The 25,455-nt window shown below is 40.6% G+C and overlaps 3 protein-coding genes across 8 annotated transcripts; 1 reads left to right on the top strand and 2 right to left on the bottom strand.

Moving 5' to 3' along the window:
* Positions 1 to 906: 906 nt before the first annotated feature.
* Positions 907 to 7,594, bottom strand: prxl2b (peroxiredoxin like 2B). Its single transcript, XM_060857935.1, has 7 exons — positions 7,441 to 7,594; positions 6,716 to 6,920; positions 6,423 to 6,474; positions 5,887 to 5,950; positions 5,698 to 5,773; positions 4,607 to 4,725; positions 907 to 1,961 (listed from the first exon to the last, which is right to left on the bottom strand). Exons 1-7 carry the CDS (start codon positions 7,501 to 7,503, stop codon positions 1,935 to 1,937), a joined length of 606 nt encoding a protein of 201 aa, XP_060713918.1. The 5' UTR covers positions 7,504 to 7,594; the 3' UTR covers positions 907 to 1,934.
* slc45a1 (solute carrier family 45 member 1) lies at positions 7,491 to 17,151 on the top strand. Of its 3 annotated transcripts, none has more exons than XM_060857934.1 (9): positions 7,491 to 7,608; positions 11,246 to 11,692; positions 11,917 to 12,009; positions 12,785 to 13,000; positions 13,416 to 14,314; positions 14,797 to 14,950; positions 15,018 to 15,194; positions 15,274 to 15,479; positions 16,425 to 17,151. In XM_060857934.1, the coding sequence occupies exons 2-9, from the start codon at positions 11,266 to 11,268 to the stop codon at positions 16,695 to 16,697; spliced, it is 2,445 nt and encodes an 814-aa protein (XP_060713917.1). In that variant the 5' UTR covers positions 7,491 to 7,608; positions 11,246 to 11,265; the 3' UTR covers positions 16,698 to 17,151. The 3 variants fall into 3 exon arrangements, with proteins under 3 accessions (XP_060713917.1, XP_060713914.1, XP_060713915.1); XM_060857931.1 differs by lacking the exon at positions 7,491 to 7,608 and adding an exon at positions 9,903 to 10,018 and having other exon boundaries at positions 11,255 to 11,692; XM_060857932.1 differs by lacking the exon at positions 7,491 to 7,608 and adding an exon at positions 9,919 to 10,018.
* Positions 17,152 to 19,423: 2,272 nt separating this feature from the next.
* si:ch211-222l21.1 (prothymosin alpha) lies at positions 19,424 to 22,405 on the bottom strand. Of its 4 annotated transcripts, none has more exons than XM_060857939.1 (5): positions 22,211 to 22,405; positions 21,113 to 21,208; positions 20,656 to 20,710; positions 20,481 to 20,572; positions 19,424 to 20,360 (listed from the first exon to the last, which is right to left on the bottom strand). In XM_060857939.1, exons 1-5 carry the CDS (start codon positions 22,259 to 22,261, stop codon positions 20,286 to 20,288), a joined length of 369 nt encoding a protein of 122 aa, XP_060713922.1. In that variant the 5' UTR covers positions 22,262 to 22,405; the 3' UTR covers positions 19,424 to 20,285. The 4 variants fall into 4 exon arrangements, with proteins under 4 accessions (XP_060713922.1, XP_060713919.1, XP_060713921.1 ...); XM_060857936.1 differs by having other exon boundaries at positions 19,424 to 20,363; positions 20,481 to 20,575; positions 22,211 to 22,404; XM_060857938.1 differs by having other exon boundaries at positions 20,481 to 20,575; positions 22,211 to 22,404.
* Positions 22,406 to 25,455: the final 3,050 nt, after the last annotated feature.

Here is a 25,455-nt window from a genome sequence, read left to right as displayed (position 1 = left end):
TCGATATGTGAAAAAATATGAAATTGACCAAATTTGGACATACGAGGTTTCCGCCCGACAGCTACGAATGTATTTATCCCCAATGAGCAAGTCTGAGGTGACTCAGGCAGCAGTGGCAAGGAAAAACTCCCTTAAATTGGTAAGGAAGAAACCTTGAGAGGAACCAGACTCAAAGGGGAACCTCATCCTCATCTGGGTGACACTAGAGGGTGTGATTATAAATATACAGTCAGACAAATGCTGTAAATGCTGTTAAGTGCATTAAAAGCTGCTCTGAAATTCAGAGAATTCACCACACGTCCGATCCGACGCCATCGCCACGCACCCGCAGGTCAATCGCCACGAAGTTCAGATGCTGCTACGTCAATACTTTTGTAAGTTTTGCTTCTGCTGTGAAACAAATATAAGAAAAGAAATGAAAAGCTCTTTGAACCTTAATGTAACGGCTGAAGCAATTCAGGTCACTTGTGTGCGTTTCTGAACGTGTGTCTAATCATCTGCTGATCTGATCACAGCGAAGAAATATTGTTAAACAGTCAGAAAAACATACTGTAGCTATAAGAGTCTTGATATTTTAGGGTAAAGATCTGTGTATGCTTAATAAACGTTTACAAATCGCATGTGGTTTGTGTTTGATCTGAAAACACTGAAGAAATAAAATCCCAGACGCTGGTTTGGTTTTTAAAACATTATAATTTTATTACATGTGAATTTACATTCATAACAAGTGAATATAATGTGAGTGATGATATTCTAAACATTTTATTATTATTATTTTATGTTTTTTTTTTACTTATTTAGCTACCTATTTATTTATTTGCCTAATTGTTTGTTTATTTATTTAGTTTCTTTGGATATTTATTATTTATTTAGTTATAAATTATTAATTTATTTTTATTTAATCTATTTATTTATTTATTTATTTATTTATTTATTTATTTATTTAGTATAGATTATTTATAGCTTGTAGGTTGGTGGTTGAATTTTTCACACATTACTTATATAATTTTTTTTAATGCAGTAAGATAAGAGTCAGAGACAGGCAGCGGGACAAAGAGAGAGAGAGAGAGAGAGAGAGAGAGAGAGAGAGAGAGAGAGAGAGAGAGAGAGAGAGAGAGAGAGAGAGAGAGAGAAACAGAGAGAGAGACAGAGAGGCAGACAAAGAAAGACAGAGAAAGACAGACAAACAGGCAGTCATACAGAGAGACAGAAAGAGAGAGAGAGAGAAAGAGAGACCGACAGACAGAAAAACAGAGAGGCAGACAAAGAAAGACAGAGAGAGACAGAGAGACATGCAGACAAACAGAGAGACAGAGAGAAAGAGAGAGAGAGAGAGAGAGAGAGAGAGAGAGAGAGAGAGAGAGAGAGAAAGAGGCAGACAGAGACAGTGAGAGAGAAAGAGAGACCGACAGACAGAAAAACAGAGAGGCAGAGAGGCAAAGAAAGACAGAGAAAGAGAGAGAGAGCGAGAGAGAGAGCGAGAGAGAGAGAGAGAGAGAGAGAGGCAGACAGAGACGGTGAGAGAGAAAGAGAGAGAGAGAGACCGACAGACAGAAAAACAGAGAGGCAGAGAAAGACAGAGAGAGGCAGACAGACATGCAGACAAACAGAGAGACAGACAGAGAGAGACAGAAAGAGAGAGACAAACAGGCAGAAAGGCAGAGAGGCAGACAGAGAGAGAGACAGAAAGAGAGAGACAGAGAGACAGAGAGTCCATGTCCTGTGTTCTGACTTGAACATAAATAAATGATACATTAACTGCTGCATTGTGAGTAACACAGTTTGACAAGTTAAAGTTTCTGATGGTGATGGAGGTGAAGACAGCAGCTGGAATGTCTGAGTCTCATCTCTCTCTAGAAGAAGGAGAAGAAGAAGAAGAAGATGATGAGGAAGACGACGGTGTTGAAGCTTCTGAGTTCATCAGTTCTTCATCTTCATCGTGTACAGACTCCTTCATCACACTAAAATGAGACAAAGATGATGAGAAATGAGGAGAAAAATCTTTGCTTTTTCCATCTTTCTGCTGATTCATCATCACTCCTGGTCCTCAGCTAGGTGAGGAGAAGTTCAGCAGAGAAGCTGTGGAGAAGATCTTATCACACCGAGCTCTTTTAGGAGGAAATAAGGCCAAAGCCATGTCCTGTTATTCTCAGGCTGCTTAAACAATGAGCACTCAAACATTACACATGTTTATTTAACTGCATTGTGGATGAAGCGGCTAAAATAGAAGCGCCGCTTTACGTACGGAGTCTCACACGTGACCCAGACGCACACGTCGATAGGAACAGACCTGACACAAGACTCAATGTGTGATTAATGTGTGCCACGATGTGATCAGAACACTTCCGGCTCGACTAGACCTGCGTCTGTGTCTGCTGGATGTTTCCTTCCTGCGGGACGAAGGTGAAAATGTTCCTGAGTTCAGAGACACGACCGCTGATGGGGTCAGTGATAAAGCCTTCTGCGTGTTTATGCAGGATGGAGGGCTGCATTTGTAGGTGGACAGGGATCACACACACACACACACACACACACACACACACACACACAGTATGGATGATTGCGGTGCTGTGTGTACACATGATGGATTGATACACGGAATGCAAAATGTTAAAGATATTTCAGATCAACGACAACAAAAAAAATCAAACCAATAAATAATCTAAAAGATTTTTGACCAGTTGACGTGACCATGGGCTATAAACTAAATTTATAATTATGTTTGTAAAACAAAATCATTTTAAAGCGTATTAATGCAATGAAATGAGAACACAGATGAGTCTCGATATCATCTGATACTCAAAGTTTCACCTCGATCATCAGCGACAATATCAGAAAAGTGCTAAATCTGATTCTACTTATTACTGTTATTTACATACTTATTAACATCATCGTGTAAACGGAGGCGGTGTCTGTAATGCTAATGTTTGTTTTATTCCTTATTTAACATTTACCATTTAATTGTAATACATAAATAACACGCCGGGACTTTAAAGGGTTTATCTGGTATATTTCCTCTGAGCGTGTCTGCACCGGTCTGTCACCCTGAACGAGGAGAAAAATAAACCAGAACTTTCCTCTCATTGTTAGTCTAAGAAAAGACTAAAACTTCATTCAGAGAAGGCGTATTTACACAAAACTCTGTTCTTAGAAATACAACAATGTCTCAAAAAGAATTGAGAACTGAACAGGAGATAAAAAGGAGCAACAGATCTAGATTTTACAGTATATTAAAATTATAATATAATATATATTTATATATATATATATAAAATTAATAATATGTGTGTGTGTTTGTGTGGTGTGTGTTTGTGTGGTGTGTGTGTTTGTGCGGTGTGTGTTTGTGTGTGCATGTGTTTGTGTGGTATGTGTTTGTGTGTGGTGTGTATGTGTATTTGTGTGGTGTTTGTTTGAGTGGTGTGTGTGTTTGTGCGCTGTGTGTGTGTTTGAGTGGTGTGTGTTTGTGTGTTTGTGCGGTGTGTGTGTTTGTTTGGTGTGTTTATGTGTGTTTGTGTGCAGTGTGTGTGTGTTTGAGTGGTGTGTGTTTGTGTGGTGTGTGTGGTGTGTGTTTGTGTGGTGTGTGTTTGTGTGGTGTGTGTGTTTGTGTGGTGTGTGTTTGTGTGTGCATGTGTTTGTGTGGTATGTGTTTGTGTGTGTGGTGTGTATGTGTGTTTGTGTGGTGTTTGTTTGAGTGGTGTGTGTGTTTGTGCGCTGTGTGTGTGTTTGAGTGGTGTGTGTTTGTGTGTTTGTGCGGTGTGTGTGTTTGTTTGGTGTGTTTATGTGTGTTTGTGTGCAGTGTGTGTGTGTTTGAGTGGTGTGTGTTTGTGTGGTGTGTGGTGTGTGTTTGTGTGGTGTGTGTTTGAGTGGTGTGTGTGTGTTTGAGTGGTGTGTGTGTGTTTGAGTGGTGTGTGTGTTTGTGTGTGTTTGTGCTGTGTGTGCGTTTGTTTGTGTGGTGTGTGTGTTTGTGTGGTATGAGTTTGTGCGTGTGTGTGGTGTGTGTTCTGTGCTGTGTGTGTGTGTGGTATGAGTTTGTGCATGTGTGTAGTGTGTGTGTGTTTGTGTGTGTGTGTGTGTTTGTGCGTGTGTGTTTTGTGGTGTGTGTGTGTGTGGTATGAGTTTGTGCATGTGTGTAGTGTGTGTGTGGGGTGTGTGTTTGTGTGTGGTGTGTGTTTGTGTGTATGTGTGTGTGTCCACTTTCTTAGTAAAAGTCTGCACTGTTCACATAAAAGGCCGTATGAAATGATGAAATGATGAAATGATGAAATGATGAAATGATGAAGGACACTCATCAGATTTGTGGTGAACTGACGCACAGAGACAGAAATTAAGGTGGAGTTTTAAGAACATCAGAAGGTCCAAAGGTGCTCAGGAGAAAACATGGTGAAATGATACTGTAAACTTCAGACAGGACGAACTCATGGCTTTGTGTTTGTTAAGTGAGGAGAAGCTCAACGTCGCACATTCTGAAGTGTTTTATTCTTCTTTTACTACAGAAAACTTCACCATGTCAAATGTCCAAAAAACAAACAAACAAATAAATAAACACAAATCCCAAAGTAAACAGCCACCGTATGGATGTGATCTCTGTATAACCTCACTGTCTCACCTGAGGTCTCACTCCAGCCTGCACACTGGCACTGATGCCCAGAGCTTTGGTGATGTCTTCAAGTGGCACAAGATCTCCTGGTGTCTCTTGAATAAAGTGCAGCAGGACCTTCTCACCACCTTCAAACAGTCAGACCGACATAAATGTTCAGTATCAAACTCTTTAGACTAAAGCAAACATAAATAAAGCTACACTGCCCCCTAGTGACAGCTTGATTAAACACAAACCTGCCCCCTAGTGACAGCTTGATTAAACACAAATCTGGAACTCGATCTTAAATCGGTTGATCATCCATTCATTCATCTTCTACCTTATCCGAACTACCTCGGGTCACGGGGAGCCTGTGCCTATCTCAGGCGTCATCGGGCATCAAGGCAGGATACACCCTGGACGGAGTGCCAACCCATCACAGGGCACACACACACACTCTCATTCACTCACACACTCACGCACTACGGACAATTTTCCAGAGATGCCAATCAACCTACCATGCATGTCTTTGGACCGGGGGAGGAAACCGGAGTACCCGGAGGAAACCCCCAAGGCACAGGGAGAACATGCAAACTCCACACACACAAGGCGGAGGTGGGAATCGAACCCCCAACCCTGGAGGTGTGAGGCGAACGTGCTAACCACTAAGCCACCGTGCCCCCCTCGTTTGATCATAAAACATAATTTTGTAATTTAACTACACGTAGTTTAAGCTTTACAACGAGTTCTCCTCGAAACCTTCTAGACAGGATGTGAAGGTTCATAGGGTTTTACGTATTTCCTGTAAGAGCTCCACCTGATGGACGGACCGAAAACACTTTGAGTGTTAGATTTAACCTGTAACATCCAGGGCAGTGACTCAGTGATCTTCAGTCAGAAGTATCTAACACTCTAAGGGTTTTGTGTAAAAATTTATAAGAGATGTATAACCCTTTAAAAAACGTTAAGAAACTTAAACCACCCAAAACACACTACTGACTGTCAACCTAAAGTCTTTGGCTGATTGTATTTTATTGTATTTCATTGTTAGGTAAATGTTTAATAAGTAAATAAGTAAATAGCTGGACTTATTTTAACATTATTACGAATATTTTATTTACCTTTGGCTACAATCAGCATGCCGCCGCTCTGCAGAAGGTCTCCACTAAAGTTGCCCTGAATTCCTTCACTGCTTGCCTTTATGAAATAAACACAGTGAGACTTTTTTCCTAATTATATAAAAGTAAAAGTCTTCACGAAACAGCAGACATTATTATTATTATTATTATTATTATTATTATTGATTGTACCTTTGAGGAAATTTCTCGTACTTTCTTTCCCAGAGCAGCAGGCACCACATTGATCGCATTATATCTGTGAAGGGTTATAAAGGCTCTATGACATGCATACGTTCCTTTAGCTGTGTTCTCACAGTTCTATGACCTGTTATTCAGTGCCTCTGTGGCGATTATAAAGACGTTTATCCGCGTTATATAGACATTGTAACCGCATTTATGTTATAAAGGCTCTATACCGCTACACACTCACTACACATTGTTATAACGCTGTAGTATGTTATAAAGGCTCTGTCATGTATACAGTCATATAGTGTTATGAAGTCTTGGCACATTATATGTTACGATTATAGATCGTAATCAAATCATTTAAACTGAAAGACTTATGTATGTATATAATTAGCATTAACGTGTCCTTGCCTTTACACATACAGCTGAAGTAACTCTATGACACCTAGACATTTATTCTGTGTACGTTTGTGTAGATTGTTGTATAGTGGATTCTAGATAAACGAATCGATATTTTATGTCACATATGTCAGTTTCCGTACCTTTTAAATCCCAAGTCCTTGTAGCACTGCTTAGTTTCATCAATGTATATTTCTTGGGGGAACAAAATCACAAGACACAATGACTCGCACCATCTCAATCACGTCACTGCTTTACATAAAGCAGAAAGGCTGTAAAAACATCATTACTCCTGTAATAAAGTCAAACCGTGCTTGTGTAACTATGACAATAAAACGTCAGGGACAAATTTCTGATGAAACCTGAGGTTACAAAATGATTCTCAGAATTTAGCAAATTCAAACTTATTTTCATGTCCCACGTGACCAGAACTCACCGCCTTTAAAAAACCCGCCGTCCTGAAACTCTTTGAGTCCTGTCTCTTCAGGGCCGATCCCCACCAGAGCCACGCCGTTTACTCTCAGCTCCTTCTCCAGCTTGCTGACCTCCGCCGCAGCCCAGCGACAGATCTGACACCCGAAACGTCGCAGGAAAAACATCACCACTGTCTGATCTCTCCAGAGAGAGCTGAGCTCCACCTGCTAAAAGGAGCACATAAGCTGGGTGAGCAATTAAGCATATAACGATTCATTCTTAATACTCAATTAGGTTTTATTAAAGGAAAAGCTTCATTTTAGTGTGGACAAGACTTTATATGATCATTAAGCTGTAATATAAATATAAGAAGACAAAAAAAAAGAAGAATTAATACCAACATTATTTATACCAGAGAGATGTTGTGTGTAAATAAAATACATACAGTACAATAACAACAGCAATTGATCCTGACACTGATAAATGATTCTTCTTGTTGTTGTTGTTATTATTATTTGTGCTTTTTATGCAATGTGACTATTATTGGTATTAATATATTTATTAACATAATTGTTTAAGAAAAACTCAATAAAACTCAACAAAAACATCAAAAGATCTTGTTATTTATGAGAAGCAGAAAGGGAGTCAAAATGAATCACAACCTCACATGACTCCGAACGACTCTGAATCACGACACATGGTGAAGACTTCATAATGTGATTAAGTGAATAAACACTGGACTCTTACCTCCCCGGACACGGCGCTCTTCACACACTTACTGCCGAGTTTGTCCACATTTAAACACGACATTGTTTTTACAGTAACACTTGTTATGTTAGTCAGTGTGTTGATACAGAGTCGCTCACACACACCTGTCTGTTGGAGAAACCACAAACAAGAACCAATCATAGCAAGGTACGTGTCACTGGGGCGGGGCTTATTACATAAACTACAATGTTCAAAAGTCTTCTCTGCATACGGAAGTATTTTTATTTATTTATTTATTTAAGTCTTGTGACATAAATAAAATTATTTTATGCAACAACTATAGCATTGTGAAATGAGATATTTTATTCTTGAATCTTTACATATATAAATAGATAGATAGATAGATAGATAGATAGATAGATAGATAGATAGATAGATAGATAGCTTTTATTATATAATATATTTTATTATTATATATAATAAAAGCATTTTACACGTGCATTCTGAACATCTCATATAATAACATATAATAAAAGTGTAAAATGCTTTTATTATATATAAAATTACTGTTTAGACAATCAGTCTAACAGGGTCACCACTAGACAGACAGACAGACAGACAGACAGACAGACAGACAGATAGATAGATAGATAGATAGATAGATAGATAGATAGATAGAGACAGACAGACAGATAGAGACAGACAGATAGACAGATAGATAGATAGATAGATAGATAGATAGATAGATAGATAGACAGACAGACAGACAGAAAGATAGATAGATAGATAGATAGATAGATAGATAGATAGATAGATAGATAGATAGACAGACAGACAGACAGATAGATAGATAGATAGATAGATAGATAGATAGATAGATAGAGACAGACAGATAGAGACAGACAGACAGATAGATAGATAGATAGATAGATAGATAGATAGATAGATAGATAGATAGATAGAGACAGACAGACAGACAGACAGATAGAGACAGACAGACAGACAGACAGACAGACAGATAGAGACAGACAGACAGATATATAGATAGATAGATAGATAGATAGATAGATAGATAGACAGACAGACAGACAGACAGAGAGAAAGATAGATAGATAGATAGATAGATAGATAGATAGATAGATAGATAGATAGATAGATAGATAGATAGAGACAGACAGATAGATAGATAGATAGATAGATAGATAGATAGATAGATAGACAGACAGATAGATAGATAGACAGACAGACAGACAGACAGACAGACAGACAGACAGACAGATAGATAGATAGACAGACAGACAGATAGATAGATAGATAGATAGATAGACAGATCGATTCCTCTGCCCTGTGTGTGTGAAGTTTGCATGTTCTCCCCGTGGTCCCAGGGTTTCCTCCCCCAGTCCTAACATGTGTTATAGGCTGACTGGGAGCTCTAATTAATCCATGTGAGTGTATGCACTGATGTGAGGGTTGTCCTCTGGGATAAGCTCCAGGGTCCCTGAGAAGGATAGAAGGATAGGAGGTTCATAAAAAGGATGTATAGATAGATAGATAGATAGACAGACAGACAGACAGATAGATAGATAGATAGATAGATAGATAGATAGATAGATAGATAGATAGATAGATAGAGACAGACAGATAGAGACAGACAGACAGATAGATAGATAGATAGATAGATAGATAGATAGATAGATAGATAGAGACAGACAGACAGACAGACAGATAGAGACAGACAGACAGACAGACAGACAGACAGATAGAGACAGACAGACAGATATATAGATAGATAGATAGATAGATAGATAGATAGATAGACAGACAGACAGACAGACAGAGAGAAAGATAGATAGATAGATAGATAGATAGATAGATAGATAGATAGATAGATAGATAGATAGATAGATAGAGACAGACAGATAGATAGATAGATAGATAGATAGATAGATAGATAGATAGATAGACAGACAGATAGATAGACAGACAGACAGACAGACAGACAGACAGACAGACAGACAGACAGATAGATAGATAGACAGACAGACAGATAGATAGATAGATAGATAGATAGACAGATCGATTCCTCTGCCCTGTGTGTGTGAAGTTTGCATGTTCTCCCCGTGGTCCCAGGGTTTCCTCCCCCAGTCCTAACATGTGTTATAGGCTGACTGGGAGCTCTAATTAATCCATGTGAGTGTATGCACTGATGTGAGGGTTGTCCTCTGGGATAAGCTCCAGGGTCCCTGAGAAGGATAGAAGGATAGGAGGTTCATAAAAAGGATGTATAGATAGATAGAGAGATAGAGGGATGGGCAGATGGGCAGAAGGACAGAGATGTGCTTTACAGTAATACAACCTGGTGCTGATGCGACAACTTGGAGTGGGCGGGGTTTAACTGTGACGTCACCGCTCAGACGGGGATAGCCGGGAAACAGAGGTGGGGGAGATGATGGGTGGACCAGAGAGAGAGACAGAGAGAGAGAGAGAGAGAGAGAGAGAGAGAGAGAGAGAGGAGCCGAGCAATGCCTGCACCAAAGATAACACAAAGGAAAAAGACACAGAGGAATTACAATGATAACGCGCTCAGTCTGAGGAGATGAACAGAAACCCAGAGAAGGTAAAGGTTCTGAATTCTTTATGTTCTCTCTCTCTCTCTCTCTCTCTCTCTCTCTCACACACACACACACACACACACACATACAGACAGACAGACAGACATCATTAGCTTTATTCTGATCACATATATGGGCCTTACACTGATAGGGACTCTACAGTTTACTGTGTGATGCGATGACCTGGATGGTCTTATGGGTCAATACTACATAAAATAAATCAATGATACCAGTGAAAATGAAAGAAAAACGACAGGTGAGTTATAAGTTCATCTTTTTTTGCGTGTTGGAGACAGTAAGCACGTGCAGTGCGCGCACACCGCTCAGGCTGCGCATTGGATGCACTGATGCGCGCTCCCGACTCCAAGGATGTCCTCGTCAGCTTCCTTTTCTTCTGCCTCTTTTTCTCTCTGCCTCGTTTTTTTTTTTTAAAAAAAAAAAAAAAACGCTACATGGTTATTGTGGGTGTTGTAGTTGCCCTGTTTCACTCCACTTCGTTATTTTCGTGAACTCGTTCTGTACGTCTGCTAATTTTACTTCTTTTTCAGCTCAATGTCACCATCAGTACACACAGTATGATAAAGTGCACAATGGGCATGCACCAATAATCGGCTGGTCGATATATCGCGATATTCAGCGCTGTAGGAATCGTGTTGATCATCTCAAAACGACATGACTTACTACCTACTATTAAATTGTAACCCGATAGGCTATGTATGTTTGCTAATAATAATAATAATAATAATAATTATTATTATTATTATTTTTATTATTATAATAAACATAACCATGGCCTTCAAAGATGTCAAAATATTTTCTACTTTTTTTTGGGTGATGATTTGTATTTGTCAAGTGTTAATCAGCTTTAGATCTGACAGTTTGGTTTATCTTCCCATTAAAGTATTATTTTGATTCAAAGATTTATAAATGTGGATGAATATGTAAGGCTTAAAACACAGTGCCATGCTGTCAGAGGAAAATAATCAAAGATGGCATGGTGTGATTTGATCTGATTTGATTTGAAGCTTGATGATTCACCTTGATGATTATATTCTTTTTTCAGCATGTCCCCAAGATTTTTATTTCTCTTATACAAAAGCAGTTCGCAATCACGTAAACATGTAATGTGATGTGCAGCTGTGATGTGCAGTAAAAAAAAACAACACTTTCTGACCAATAAAAATCATGAAATACAGAATATAAAAATAGGAGTGAAAATCATTTTGTGATAGTGTGTGCAGAACTCCAGATCATGATGTCCTCCCCTGGAATGGGCACGCCCAGCGACCCCCTTTTAATCAGCCCGGGGCGAGACGGCTTGAGGGCGACCCAATGTGAAACATGGAGGCCGACCCTTCCCAAAACCTGCAGCTTCCCAATGTCTACCACACGCCATCTCAGCCACAGAGCCAACAGCTTCCAGAGGCATCAAAAACGGCAAAAGCTCATCCGTCCGTCTCCGCCCCCTCCACCCAACACTCCTTGCCCTCTGGAGCAGCTGGACCTCAGCGATCTGCCTCCACGTCGCACTTTTCCCAAGCTCCTCTTCAACGGCTGCATCCTGTTCGGCATCGAGTTCAGCTATGCCATGGAGACGGCCTACGTGACGCCCTTGCTGCTTCAGATGGGTCTGCCTGATCAGTTCTACAGCCTCGTCTGGTTCATCAGCCCCATATTAGGTACCTCAGGAGTGTATGGCTACTCTATTATTTTAATGTACTTCAGATTAAATACTAACAATATATTATTATTTCGTTATAAATTAATTTCATGCTCAATTCTCAGATCAACATAAAAATTATTTATTGGGACAGAATAAGGAAATGAGACGGTCTGGATCAAGAGAATAGAACATTACATGTCCGCCATCATTACATCACACCTTCTTTTTTTGTGACCGCAGGATTCCTGCTTCAGCCGATCCTTGGAGCTTGGAGTGACCGGTGTACATCACGCTTTGGCCGCCGGAGGCCTTTTATCCTCGCCTTGGCCATCGGTGAGCCCTGTGATATCACCAAAAAATATTCTCTCCAAAAAATAGCCTCTCTAGGTTGTTTCTAAAGCTGTGTATTAGTGGATTGTATCCATGTCATGTGACTCAGCCTGGGTGAGTGAGATGAAAAAAGACAGAGGACATGAACGATATAGAAGGAGAACAAGATGTCTAGCCTTCATTTTTGACCACTATGCAAATATTTCAGGTCAGATAAATAACTGTAAAAATGATCTCTGAATTCACACAATAAAAGACAAGATAACAGATGTGAAGTCATAGCTGCAATAATGTAAATATGAACCCTGATGTTCCCAGACACTAAATGTATTAACATAATCTTCATAATATATTTAACATATTCTTTTTTTAATTGTAATTTCTTGTATAAGATGAATAAAACCCTTCGCAATGGTCTGTAGTAGGATGATAAACTTGGAGCGATGATAAAACTAAATAACTGATGTCTCACCTAAAATCTTCCCTTAATTTAAATCTAGCAGCTAGACTATCGATAACTCCACACATCTCTGTGTTTTAGTGCTCAGTTTCATATTCCTGGTGTTGGCGAGCCTGATGTCCTGCCTACATTAGTGTTAGAACAGGGATGTGCAGGTTGGCGGGTTCTTGGCAAGTGTATAGAGAACAGAATTAGCTGTTTGTAAATTACAGTCCGTGTGCGTTAAGCTTTCCAGTCTGTCCTCTGTCTGGCAGTTTAGTTGATTCCGACTGTGTTTCGTGAAGAACCAGCTCTCTCTCTCTCTCTTTCTGTGGCCAGGGGCTCTGCTTGGTCTAACGCTGGTGCTAAATGGGCGGGACATGGGATCTGCGCTGGCAGACACTCACAAGTGGGGCATCGTGCTAACTGTGTGCGGCGTGGTTCTGATGGACTTCAGCGCAGACTCAGCGGATAATCCCAGCCATGCCTACATGATGGATGTGTGCAGTCCAGAGGACCAGGACAGAGGTCTCAACATCCACGCACTTCTGGCAGGTCAGAGTTCAGCGTTTATGAGCAGATTACAGAACTGGAGTTTGGATAATATATTCTGAGGATAAGAGATCTTTTTTTCCTGCATCATCTGTTTACATCATTTAAAACTCCTCACAAACTTCTACAACATTGCCATATTATAGATCTGGCTTGTTTTTTTTTCCTATCCAGGCTTCTGTTTACATTTTTAGGCCTAGAAATGAATTTAGAACAGAACTCCTCACCTCTACTGTTTCTCCTTGAAAAGCACCCCATTTTGAATGTGTAGCTTTAACGGAGCAGGTGGGGTTTGTTGGAGTAAAGTCTGAGGCTTTTTGTTACACATGCAGTTCCCACCACAGGCAGCAGAGGACTCTAAATCCACAAAGCACTCCTTCACTACTGTACAAATCATTATTTCGTTTAATCTGTGCAGGTCTGGGTGGTGGATTCGGCTACATCGTGGGCGGGGTGAACTGGGACCACACTGAGTTTGGCAAGTCAATGGGAGGTCAGCTTCGAGTCATCTACCTGTTCACCAGCATAACCCTTGTAATCACTACAGCTTTGACACTTACAAGCATCCCTGAGCGTCCTCTTCTCCCGTCACAGAAAAGGAACTCAAAACATTTAAAGAGCCCCGTTTTACCTCTGCCACCTTCTCCACCTCCACCAGCTGGATCCCTACAGGAGGAGGAGAAGGAGGAAGGTCTCTACAGCTATCAGTTCTCTGGGTGTAGGTACCCGGATGGTATAGGACACTCGTGTAGTGCCAACGCGAGGCTCTGTGTAGGTCTCACCAGCCCCATCTCCCCTCTCAGCCCTCTCACACCTAAATACGGCAGCTTTATCAGCCGAGACAACACGCTGATGGACATTAACGAGTTTGCGTCGTCCTTGGGAACGTCATACATAGACAGTGTGCTTATTGACTGTTACACTGGACAGCAAATGCCCCAACCGTTGAAGCCAGAGACCATGACTCCATGCCTTCCTATGGGAGAAACTCCTCCTGCTCAGGTGTCTCAGCTGGTAGAGGAACCGTCTCCAGCTGCCAACTCTCAGGAAAGGGAATTATCTCAACCCAATGGAGATCTGCAGGAGGCGGAAAGATTAGTGGCTATTGATGAAGTTCAAGCCAGTGAATGTTTGGAGTTGAATGAAGCATCTGAGCTCAGCGAGGCACCTCAGGAAGGCAGCGGATTAACACGGGGAAGCAGTACCTCAGGGATCCTGAAGCGCCCTCAGAGCCTGACCTTAATGGACGACCCTCTGATCGGCCCCAGCAACGGCCTGGAGAACGGCCGTAGACGCACTGTTACCTTCAGCCAACAAGTGAGTCTTAACCTCACTTTTAATGACAGAATGATGATGATCAGTTATGGCCTTTCATTTTATACTGTACAGTTTTTTTTTTTAAATAAAATAAATTAAATAAAAACATGCTCATGCCAGAAAGAGATTAGCTTCAGACATGTATTGTCAACTTTATATCTAACTTTATATAACTTTAGATTTTATGTTTTGTGATTTGATGCTTTATGGTTTTCTCACAAAGAATCAAATAGAGCTGCGGATGTCTAAAGTAATTTTTCTTCAATATCCTTTCTTCATGTTAAAAAGACGCTGGTGAGTGAACAGTTGTCTGTAGTATACGTGGACCGACCGCGTGATGCAGTTCTTTACATCAATAAAAAAATCTTTCCGCATTCTCTGCCACATATACTGGTCAGATTGTAGTAAAAATCTGTAATAAGGTAAAGAATCGCAATGAATTTTGTAGTTTCACGTTATTACTGTATCATTTTCCTCTCTAGGTTGCCAACATCCTCCTAAATGGTGTGCAGTATGACAGTAATCTCAGTGACAACACCGAGGCTCCAGACACTCAGATGTCTCTCAAGCTGCTCTGCATCTCCATCTACAGGATGCCCCCTTCCCTTCGCAGCCTGTGCACCAACCACTTCCTGGGTAAGTAAAGCACTCTTTTATCTAGGATTCAGTGACATTTAGAGATATCATTGTGCATGTTCTTCAGGCTGGCTGTCCTTCGAAGGCATGCTGCTTTTCTACACGGATTTCATGGGCGAGTTTGTGTTTGGGGGCGACCCCAAGGCACCGAACAAGTCTGAGGCCTACCAGCGCTACAACGCCGGGGTCAGCATGGGCTGCTGGGGCATGTGCATCTATGCATTCAGTGCTGCTTTCTACTCAGGTCAGTACTCAGGAAGATATGAGCACCAACATGGCGAATTTTCTGCATGTTTATCTGGAAATGTATGTGTGTTCCTCAGCCATCCTGGAGAAGCTGGAGGAACGTTTCTCTCTGCGCTCTCTGTATTTCTTTGCCTACCTGGCGTTCGGCTTGGGCACAGGTCTGGCCACGCTCTCCACCAACCTGTACGTGGTGTTGTCTCTTTGTGTCACCTACGGAGTCCTGTTCTCTTCGCTCTGCACGCTGCCTTATTCGCTACTATGTGAATATTATCAGAGTCCACAGGTAAGAATAGAGCACAGCACACTGAGTACTACACTATTCAGCCAAAAGTATGTGCACCCCTAACCCTCACGCCCATATGTCGTTCTTCATCAAACTATTACTGCAAAGCTGGAAGCACAAAGTGGTATGGGATTTCTCTTCTCTGGAACCAAGAGGCTCAAATCCTGTCCCAGCATGACAATTAATCCTGTGCACAAAGCACCTCCATGTAGACCTGGAGCATTAATGTTGGACTCCAGAGTCCAGAATCTGATCTCACTGATGCTCTTGTAGCTGAATGAACACTAATTCACACAGCCACAATCCATAATCTAGTCTAAACCCTTCAAAGAACAGTGGAGCTTATTAAGAACAGATATGAGGCCTACATCTGGAACGGGATGTTCATTGAGCATGTTTGGGTGTGCTGATCAGAGGTGCACAAACTTTTGCCATACAAACATTCCCATAAGAATTCATGAACAGCATCAATTCCTCAACGTTTCCTAAAACAAAGCAGCATTTTCCTTATTCACTGGGACCACAGACGCGAGCTCATGAAATGTAAGAGATTAAAAATGCAGCAGTCCATTTTCCTGGCACTTAGGATGCATTTGTGGACATCATACATCCATGCATTAATCTCTAATGAGCTTCACCCTGCAAACTAATACCCGCTTTCGCTCTTTTATGTTGGGCGACTACACTTCCTGAGTGGGAGTGCTGTCGAAGTTAAGTGGATAATGTTTTATTTAATTATTTCTCATTTTTTGAGAATGTTTTGCAGCCCATTTTAGCAAACAATAAATAAACAGGTCAGATTTCATGTGTGCAACACCACTATTACATCTCTAGTACAAGAGCTTCAGTTGAATAAAATGACATGGAAGTAAAGAGGACAGAGCTTTGGACCTTACTGTGAATAAGTCATACCAGATACCCGTGTGTGTGTGTATTCTCCTGTAGTTCTGCGGCTCCACAGAGGACGGCACCAGGAGGGGCATGGGCGTGGACATCTCTCTTCTCAGCTGCCAGTACTTCCTGGCCCAGATCCTGGTCTCGGTGGCGATGGGACCTCTGACCTCGTTGGTGGGTGGGGCTCAGGGTGTGATGTACTTTTCGAGCCTCATGTCTTTTGTGGGCTGCCTGTACTCCTCGCTGTGTGTGGTGTACCAGCTGCCACCTCCGGAGGGTGAGCGCTCACAGAGTGAGAGCCAACCACTACTGGTGCACATATAAATTCACACACATACACACACACACACAAACAGGCCTGTAAACCTACATACACATGATTTTTTAGACAGCACTAATCACTGGCATCATGTCTCGCATCATTCTAGAAACTTTCTTTTTTTGTAAACTTTTTTATTACCCAAGGCATGTTTGATTCCCTTTCCATAAACTAAGTGTGTTTACATGCACAACACTAATCTGATCGAATGATCTGATTCAGGTAGTTAGGTAAATGGTACACAACTGTGCATACATGATCTCAATTTTTAACTGACATCTGAACATGTAACCAGTCAAATTCTTCTTAAAACATAATAGACCCAAAGTTTAAATAAATATGCTGCAGGATGTTTGAATTTAATTATTGACTTTGCTAAAGTTCACAAATAAATCACATGAAAAAATGGCATGTTACAGATGATTCACAAAGAATAACTTTGTAGTGATGTCGTTCGAAACGAATGTGATGTTTTATGGTTTAATCTTAAGTCCAGATCTCCAAGAGACTCCTCAAAAAGTCCACCTAAAGCTAAACCTTAATATAACAGCAATCACATTTTACACTGGATTCAGATCAAACATAAAACCAACTTGGTTCTATTGTCATGGTTTTGAGATAATCATCATCTTCTGCTGGAAACAGATTTAGGTTCATGTTCCCTAGATGTATTAAAGTGACCTTTGTGGTTACTAAACCATTTTTTTTAGTAGTAAAAACATTCACTATGACAAGTATGTTGTTTCTGCTCATACAAATGACATCATTCTCTGTAGAAGTTGTCATTATACACAAACACAATCAGTCAGGGCCCCAGTTTTCCCATGACCACATTACTTCGTAACACAGGAGATGAATTTAAAGCAAAGAATCGAAAAAAGTAAATGAATAAAACAAATTTAAAACAAAATGCTAGATCCTTTTTCCTAAGGTGCCTTTGAAATTGTGGATATAAACCTATGCATTTAAAGTTACAGTAAAAAAAATAAGATTTTTTTTTTTTGGCAGATCAGTTTTCTCTCTCAGCATCAGATTACTTTGCACATGTAAACATTCTTACTCGGTCTCACGGTATAGAAAGACGAAGCCCACAAGCATCCACATGCATCACAGATTTCACAACCTTGTCTTTCTTCTAACGGTTGCATTTAACTAAAACATCAAGAATGTCGGAGATATGTGAGAGCGTCCGAGTCCGTTCTGAGCCGAATGTTGGTACGGGCTTAATTTTTTTTGTTTTGGACTGCAGGAAACGGTTAACAGTCTAAATCCAAAGATGTTTAATAAAAGGCGATGATAAAACAGAAACCACTCTCACATATCAAGATGCAGCGATACGCTCAGCATCTGTGAACTGACTGCAGATGTCAGGTGTACATGTGCATGAGAAGCAGCACTGATGCCTCGCTCTACGTTCACACTAGCAGGTACTTCATTTTTAGTTCACCAGCTACGTACATGCACCAGAGGCGCCGACTTCCTTCCGAGCTTTAATAATTCTTTCGTAGCATCTAGTCACATTTAGTGTGAATTTGTATACAAAAAGGAAAAGAAACCACGGTGCCATTTTTTTGGGTCAAACTGTAAATGCGAATTAAAGCAGAAATGGTTTGAGGAATCATTCGAACGAGCTCGTTTGTTGAAAAGCCTAATTTAAATTCATTCGTTTGTTGCTGAAATAACTCGTCCACAGAAACACTTTTATGTCATTTGCTTGGGTGAACGTAGGGTTCCTTCAGACCTGTTTCTGACTGTGAGACAGTAAAACAGAGAATGTATCTACAGAATGTCTTAGTTTGCATACACTAGCATTACGCTTACTATACTGTATATAATAGGCAAAAAAAAAAGAACCAGAAAAACACTACTCCGAATGCATGTTTGAGACTCCACTGGACACTACACAGACAGATACATGGCCTAAATGTGCTTCTTATCTCCTGCTGAGCTGAGCGTTTGAGTTGACTGCATGCACTCATAGAAACTTACATTTAGAAAAAGAAAAAAAAAAAAAATCATCCTCAGAGCACTCGGTGATGGTCACAAACATGTCACACTACCAATCGTTTTTTTTTTTTTTTTTTAAAAACACTCTTCCGCCTGCTGCCATGTGATCTGGCTTGATGGCTGTAATGGTGACGGTGGTTCTTGTCATTATCAGGCAGAGCGGATGTTGAGACTGGAGTGTGAGCGACTACAGCTCAGCTGTAACGGAGAAGTACCCACTACAGAAGAGAAGAGCGAGGCAAATCTACAGTTTTTTTCCCCCCCAATAGACTTGGCCACCAGGCAACAGATCAGGAAGACACGTTAGGAACTAAAAGTGGACTCAACATAAGACTGAAAAAGTACAATATATTCACGAGCCACTAGAGGGCAGAAGTACGGCTTTTTAATGCAAGCAACAAAATGTCGATTTTTAATTTCCAAATCTCATCAGTTTCAGGCGGGGTAAAGAAGAAAAAAATATAAAATCTGAACAAAAGACAAGCCGAAATGTAAATAAAACAACTTTGTCTCGATTTTTTTTTTTCTCCCAGTTTATATAAACCTGTTCAAAAAGAACAATTGAGCCCCTAGAGTCAGGAAAAATGTTAGAATTAACCTCAACTCGTTTGAGGAAACCTGCTATTAAAAATAGAAATGTTGCAAGCTTATAGTCTACAGCACTGAATGATAACACAAACCTTGAAACAGGCTTAAAAAAAAAAAAAAAAGAAAAAGAACACAGTTAAAAAGACGAGTGATTTTATTTATACGCCTGAACCAGAATATACAAAGCAGTGGTCAAAAGCAACCAAAACACAAAACACCAGTGCCAGCATGTTGACCGTTTCCCATCCTGCACTGCCCATACTCCTATACCCCCCCCTGCAAAAAACAAAAAAGTAAAATAAAAATAACCTGTACATACGGACGTGGAAAGTTACAAACCTTCTGGAATGCATATGAAACAAAAGACCAAAAACCTTAAGGTTTAAGAGGGGTTAATTAACATAAGCTAGTCAGGAAAGGACAAAGTTATCTTTTCTTCTCAACTCTCACAATGTAAGGAGACCCATTCATGGACACCATCTGTTCTGTTAACAGATAAGCCAAAGCAAGGGATTAACTACTAGCAGCAGAAAACAACCAGGATTAAAATGTCGTCCATTAGCCCCTGCTTAAAACTTTTATCTTTGGTCTTAAGTGAATCTGACATATAAACATCAGAACATGGGGAAAAAAAAAAAAAAAAAAAAAAATTATTCGTTACGTTATATACGGCGACTTGTAGGTTTTTTATGGGTGCGTATCTGCTGGTCAAAAAAAACAAAAAAACCCAAACAATAGAATGTGCTCGCACATTTAACTTGTGCATAAAAAAATTCATAGATTTTATATAACAGGACCCTAACACATTGTTCCTACACCAATAAATAACATCATACAAAAAAAAAAGAAAAAAAAAAAAGATAAAGACGGGGCCATGATGTTAAGACATCAGTGTAATTGAATGTTTCATAAGGGTGGAGCGATAACAAAATTAAATATACACAGAAGCACAAACTCTACTGTCAGATTGACCAAACAGAACCGCAGAGGAAAAAGCCTCAGGCCGTCGCTTCAGCCTCGGCTTCTGTGGATTCGCCGTTCTCCTCAGTCTTCTGTTTCTTTGTTTCGACCGACTCCTAAAAACACAAAAGATTAGTAAGACAATAGATAATAGACACCGATCATGATGCTGCTTGGTCTGTTTTTTTTTTTCTTCCTTCTTCCATTTTGGAAAACATCTTTTTAAAACCCACCTCCTTCTCCTCCTCCTCCGCGGGACGTTTCACTGCCTCCCCATCTGCTTCCTCTTCAGCAGCTTTCTCCTCCTCACCCTCCCCCTCTGCAGCTGCTTCACGACACAATTTTCACTTTAATTACCGAACGACGGCTTACAAAATACAACTGACTCACGGAGCGGTAATGACTTACGCTCTTCGGCTGCTTTGTCCACCTTGTCGGTTTCTTCATGAGACGCACCGTTAGTCTGTCAGGGGAGTTTTAGGTTATTTGTAAAGTATGGAAAAATAAATAAATAAATAAAAACAAGAAGAAAATGACAGGAGGGAGTCAGTTTTTTTGGACACATTTGACTCTGACTCACTTTAACGTTATCGTGTTACTATGCAGTGGGAGCTCCACTAATAACATTCCACAGCCACTGAGACTTCATACTGCTCTGATAAACACACACACGGCCAACACTAATACCTTCTCTGACTGTGTTACATCTGAGAAAGTTCACTAACCCAAACAAAGAGCACAACCTGCACAGCAGCAGGGCAGACAGACCAGGGGGGCTGCTGTGAGTCGCCCCACACCTGCACTATGAGATGTAATACAGTGATAAAAGCCCCAAGGCATGCTGGGAAATCCCCCTCGTACATACCGCTGTGCCATTAGCAGGTGCGTCTCCGTTCTCCTTCTTCTCCTTCTTCTCCTCCTCTTGTGCCTCCTCCACAACTTCTTTCTTCTCCTTCAGATCCTACACACACACACACACACGTGTTTATAAAGTCACCTAGACGTTTACAGCACATCTGTCAGACATTTTCATGGTTATTCCGTCCCAATTCCGCTTTGTGGTGTTAATGTCACTCAGGTACCGAGTGGAAGTTTCTGTGCTGCTTCTTCCTCCCACTATGAGCATCAGCGTTATGACGCAAATAAATACCCCCTAAAAACACGAGCTGAGCCGAACATCAGCGTGAAAACCAAACTCTCGTGTACGTTTATGGAGCGGTTTTAAAACGTTATAATCTACGTACGTATCATAATAAACTACGAGGCTACTTTTTGATTAAAAAAAAAAATAAAAAAAATCACTGCACACAACTGTTCAGAAATCCCATCGAATTGTTCCAACCAATCAGAACGAGCCAGAACGCGTCGAGCGGCGCGTGCCCGAGTCTCAGACAAAGGGCAGCGCGTGGCCATAAGGAACAATGCTCAGCGAGTGAGGAGAGTGCGCGCGCTCTAATGTGCACCGATTTCCCGCCCATTTATTAACGATATTATATTCAAATCGAAAACAATCCGTTATAAAACCGTTTTTTTTTTTATTTTACCTCACACCGAAGCGGTTGACCATTTAAGGTCAAAACGGACTTATAAACCGAAAATTGCCTTTAATTACAATCCAGACAGATAATATGATGTTATATGATAAAAATGAACCCATCGATGGGTCATAAGTGTTTAAATACATCGAAACAAAGCTCAGTCGGTCAGTTGAGTAGGTCTCGTGCGCGTTAGCTTGCAGGCTAACAGTCCCTCGCGCTCCATCTGTGGTACCCAGTGATGAAGCGGTGTAACTGAGCAGCTAGATTACAGGTCCCTCACACAACTACTCGCTTCGGGTCGACACACTTTATTGTTTTAGAAATTTTTTTTCACACAAATTTAACACCAAACGGAATCCGTTCACTTAAGAGAAAGTTGCGGTTTTGGACGATTTGTTTAAGGTTTATTTCCCCCCATAACTCACCTTTGCAGTGATCTCTGTAGTGGTGGTGGTGTCTACAGCAGTATCGGCCATTTTTACTGAGGAAAAAGAACTAAAAAAAAAATAGTTGTAGAAAAAAAAAATCCTCGTGTTTCAGGACTGAGGTAGAACACAGCGAGACGCGAGGAGGAGGAAGAGTGAATCAAACCCGCTTCAACCTGAGAACTGAAAGGACCTAGCTAACCGCTGCACGATCTGATTGGACAGATAATGCCTTGTAGGTTTTTATTGGTCGGGAGAATGCAGCGCAGAGTTTCACGCACTCTTATTGGACACACAAACGCCGCTCATTTTTAAAGTCCGCCTCCAAACTCCTCCCACTAAAAAAACTGTCTATTTGTGTTCCTATTGGTCAAACGCTGTAAGCTGGCGTTCACCCGGTCTTTTACAAAATGGAGTCCTGACAAACATGTCCATAAAAGCCAAGTGTAGTGAATAGTGGGTTTTGATGATTTGTCTTCACATCCTCACGTGTTTTTTAGGAGAAAGTAGATCACCAAAAACCCCTAATAACGACTTATTTGCATATTCAGGGATTCCTCAAGATTATTTGTTATTATTAGTATTATTATTATTATTATTACTTCAAAGGCTACATGAAGAAGCATGAAGGATTTTGTGAAAACACTCACTCATTCATTTTCTACCGCTTATCCGAACTACCTCGGGTCACGGGGAGCCTGTGCCTATCTCAGGCGTCATTGGGCATCAAGGCAGGATACACCCTGGACGGAGTGCCAACCCATCGCAGGGCACACACACACTCTCATTCACTGACGCAATCACACACTACGGACAATTTTCCAGAGATGCCAATCAACCTACCATGCATGTCTTTTGACCGGGGGAGGAAACCGGAGTACCCGGAGGAAACCACCGAGGCACGGGGAGAACATGCAAACTCCACACACACAAGGTGGAGGCGGGAATCGAACCCCCGACCCTGGAGCTGTGAGGCGAACGTGCTACTACCCCTTTGTGAAAACACAATAAAATTAAATAAGATTATGAGTTTTTTTGGAATTAACTGTTATAACATTGTTTAAAGAAGCTTATGCTAATGTCATAAACTCCCTGCATATGTTAGTGGTTACGTAATAATCAGTTTGTTTACTATTGTAAAAATGGCCAAGAAGAGAGTTTAAAAATGATGAAAAATGAAGTGCATCGTTACAATAAGAATATCAGATCACACTCTGGGGATTAGTCGAACAAACCCGACTTCGGCTGCGATGTGACTGCGGCTGTAATGTGAGCTGGAGAGCCTTATCATATGCAGGACAGTCACTAATGTCTGCTCAAAAAGTGACTAGATTTGCTTTTAAGCATTCGGGCCCTCACGACCAGACTGTGTAATAGTTTCTTCCCACAATCCATCAGACTCCTTAATAACTGAACTGTTCTGAGCACAACACACATACGCACATTAACTGTATGGACTGCACAGACCTACAGACAAATACACACACTTCCAACATATATCCATCAATCTGTTTACATGCTGTTTTTGCACACGTTTTTGCTCTTTGCACATGCTGTCTAACTGTCGTCTGCAGCATACTGTCGTCTGCTGTTTTGCACAATTCTTTACATTATCTCAGGTCACCGCTGCTTCTGTTTATTGTCTTTTGTGTATTGTCTTTTTTGTAGTTTTTGTATTGTATTTTTTGTATTGTCTTGTAATTTTTTTCACTGTCTTTTGTCCTGCACTGTCTTGTCTGTCTTGTTTGTCTTGTCCTGCACTGTTTGCACCAGGTTGCACACCAGTATGTGGCTAGGACTTACTTACTAAGTCCTTAGCCGTGTCTTTGTTCTATGTAGCACTGTTGACTCATTTCACTATGTACTGCAACAGCTATATATGGTTGAAATGACAATAATAGCTGCTTGACTTGACTTGAAGTGGGTCTAAAATTCATGACAAAGTTTCTAAATTAGCAACACTAACTTATCGATTATTTATATATTCAACAATTATATTTCAGCAGATTTTCACATCCCATCATGGCCATGTTGTGATCCTCTATACCCCTGACACTACCGTCTACAGCCTCTGAGTCTTTGTTTATAGCCACCGTTTCATTAGCATGTTGTGTGTAAAGGCCATTGTGCCTTAGACCATGATGCTCCATGTGGCTGTTTTGTTCTCAGTCAGGAGGAACACTTTGAGAAGCTAACTCCTCCCTCACTCGCTCCTCTAGAAGCCCATACACAAAACATCTCCTCCCTTTTCATATTATAACTCATTGTGAAATCGTCATTGTCTGTTAAAGGAGCATACCTGTTGCTCCATGGGCCTATTATTATCCGTCTTCCTGTTGTCATGTGAATTTGTATATTTGTGAAATTGTAAATAGTTATTTCTTCATAGACTGTGCACACTCAGCACTTTGCCCTGAATTACTGTAGACGAGGAATTTGACATTTTTTACAGGAGGATAACTTGGGCTAAAAATAATCCCGTTATCATGGTATAAACCTTGAAGTTCTTCATCGACCCTCGAGGTTAAATCATCGCTTCTGATCACCACCATTGCAGATTCATCAGATCCTGCAGCAGGAATGAATGCGTTTTTTAGAAGTCACAGATGGTATGTAGTCCGTATGCTCAGTCAGTTTAGATATTATTGAGATGTAGATGTGGACATCAAATGTTTGGATTGGATTTAAATTTTAAGGATAAAGCAAAAATATTTAAGCAGCTCTTTCAAAAATCTATTAGAATCCTTCGACAGGTTCAGACTTGGATTCATCCTTTTTCCTGATTAACAGAAAAAGAAAGCAGACCAAAACTACTTATCTTCAGTCCTACTGATTCTGATTCAGTTCAGAAGGTAAATACCTTATAGTTTCTATAGCAATAGCTAAGTCACAAGGACTTGACCTTCATTTTGTTGCAGTCATTCATCAGAGAGAATTTTGTGCTTTGTGGTTTCTTGGTAACATGGCAAGATGTGATTGTTTGTTTGTTTGTTGTTTGTTTGTTTGTTTTAATAATTGATGTAGGACTGACAGCCTGGTTTAATAGCTGCTAACTAAAAATGTTGCTTGCTTTGAAAAATGTTCTTCAACATTAAATCTAACTGTTAATGTATAACAATATGTATGGAGTTCAGAACATGATGTTATTGGAAAATAATCATGTAAATAATTGACTGTAACACCGCTTTCTCACGCGCCCCTGTTGTGGAGCATATTCCTAAAACAGCACAGCATGGAGTGTTTTC

The sequence above is a fragment of the Tachysurus vachellii genome, chromosome 22 (assembly GCF_030014155.1).
Source record: "Tachysurus vachellii isolate PV-2020 chromosome 22, HZAU_Pvac_v1, whole genome shotgun sequence".
Taxonomy (NCBI): Eukaryota; Metazoa; Chordata; class Actinopteri; order Siluriformes; family Bagridae; genus Tachysurus; species Tachysurus vachellii.
This window is presented reverse-complemented; position numbering and strand designations above follow the sequence as displayed.

Bases quoted from the DNA above. Each gene is read 5' to 3' on its own strand.
- prxl2b (XM_060857935.1), bottom strand. From the start codon at position 7,503: ATGTCGTGTTTAAATGTGGACAAACTCGGCAGTAAGTGTGTGAAGAGC. The intron at 5,951-6,422 runs GTACGGAAACTG...AACCCTTCACAG, and splicing joins AAGGACTTGGGATTTAAAAG to ATATAATGCGATCAATGTGG. The intron at 4,726-5,697 runs GTAAATAAAATA...GACTGTTTGAAG, and splicing joins CATGCTGATTGTAGCCAAAG to GTGGTGAGAAGGTCCTGCTG.
- slc45a1 (XM_060857934.1), top strand. From the start codon at position 11,266: ATGATGTCCTCCCCTGGAATGGGCACGCCCAGCGACCCCCTTTTAATC. The intron at 11,693-11,916 runs GTACCTCAGGAG...TTGTGACCGCAG, and splicing joins GTTCATCAGCCCCATATTAG to GATTCCTGCTTCAGCCGATC. The intron at 15,480-16,424 runs GTAAGAATAGAG...ATTCTCCTGTAG, and splicing joins AATATTATCAGAGTCCACAG to TTCTGCGGCTCCACAGAGGA.
- si:ch211-222l21.1 (XM_060857936.1), bottom strand. From the start codon at position 22,261: ATGGCCGATACTGCTGTAGACACCACCACCACTACAGAGATCACTGCA. The intron at 20,711-21,112 runs GTATGTACGAGG...CTCCCCTGACAG, and splicing joins CACCTGCTAATGGCACAGCG to ACTAACGGTGCGTCTCATGA. The intron at 20,576-20,655 runs GTAAGTCATTAC...TGTGTCGTGAAG, and splicing joins GGACAAAGCAGCCGAAGAGC to CAGCTGCAGAGGGGGAGGGT.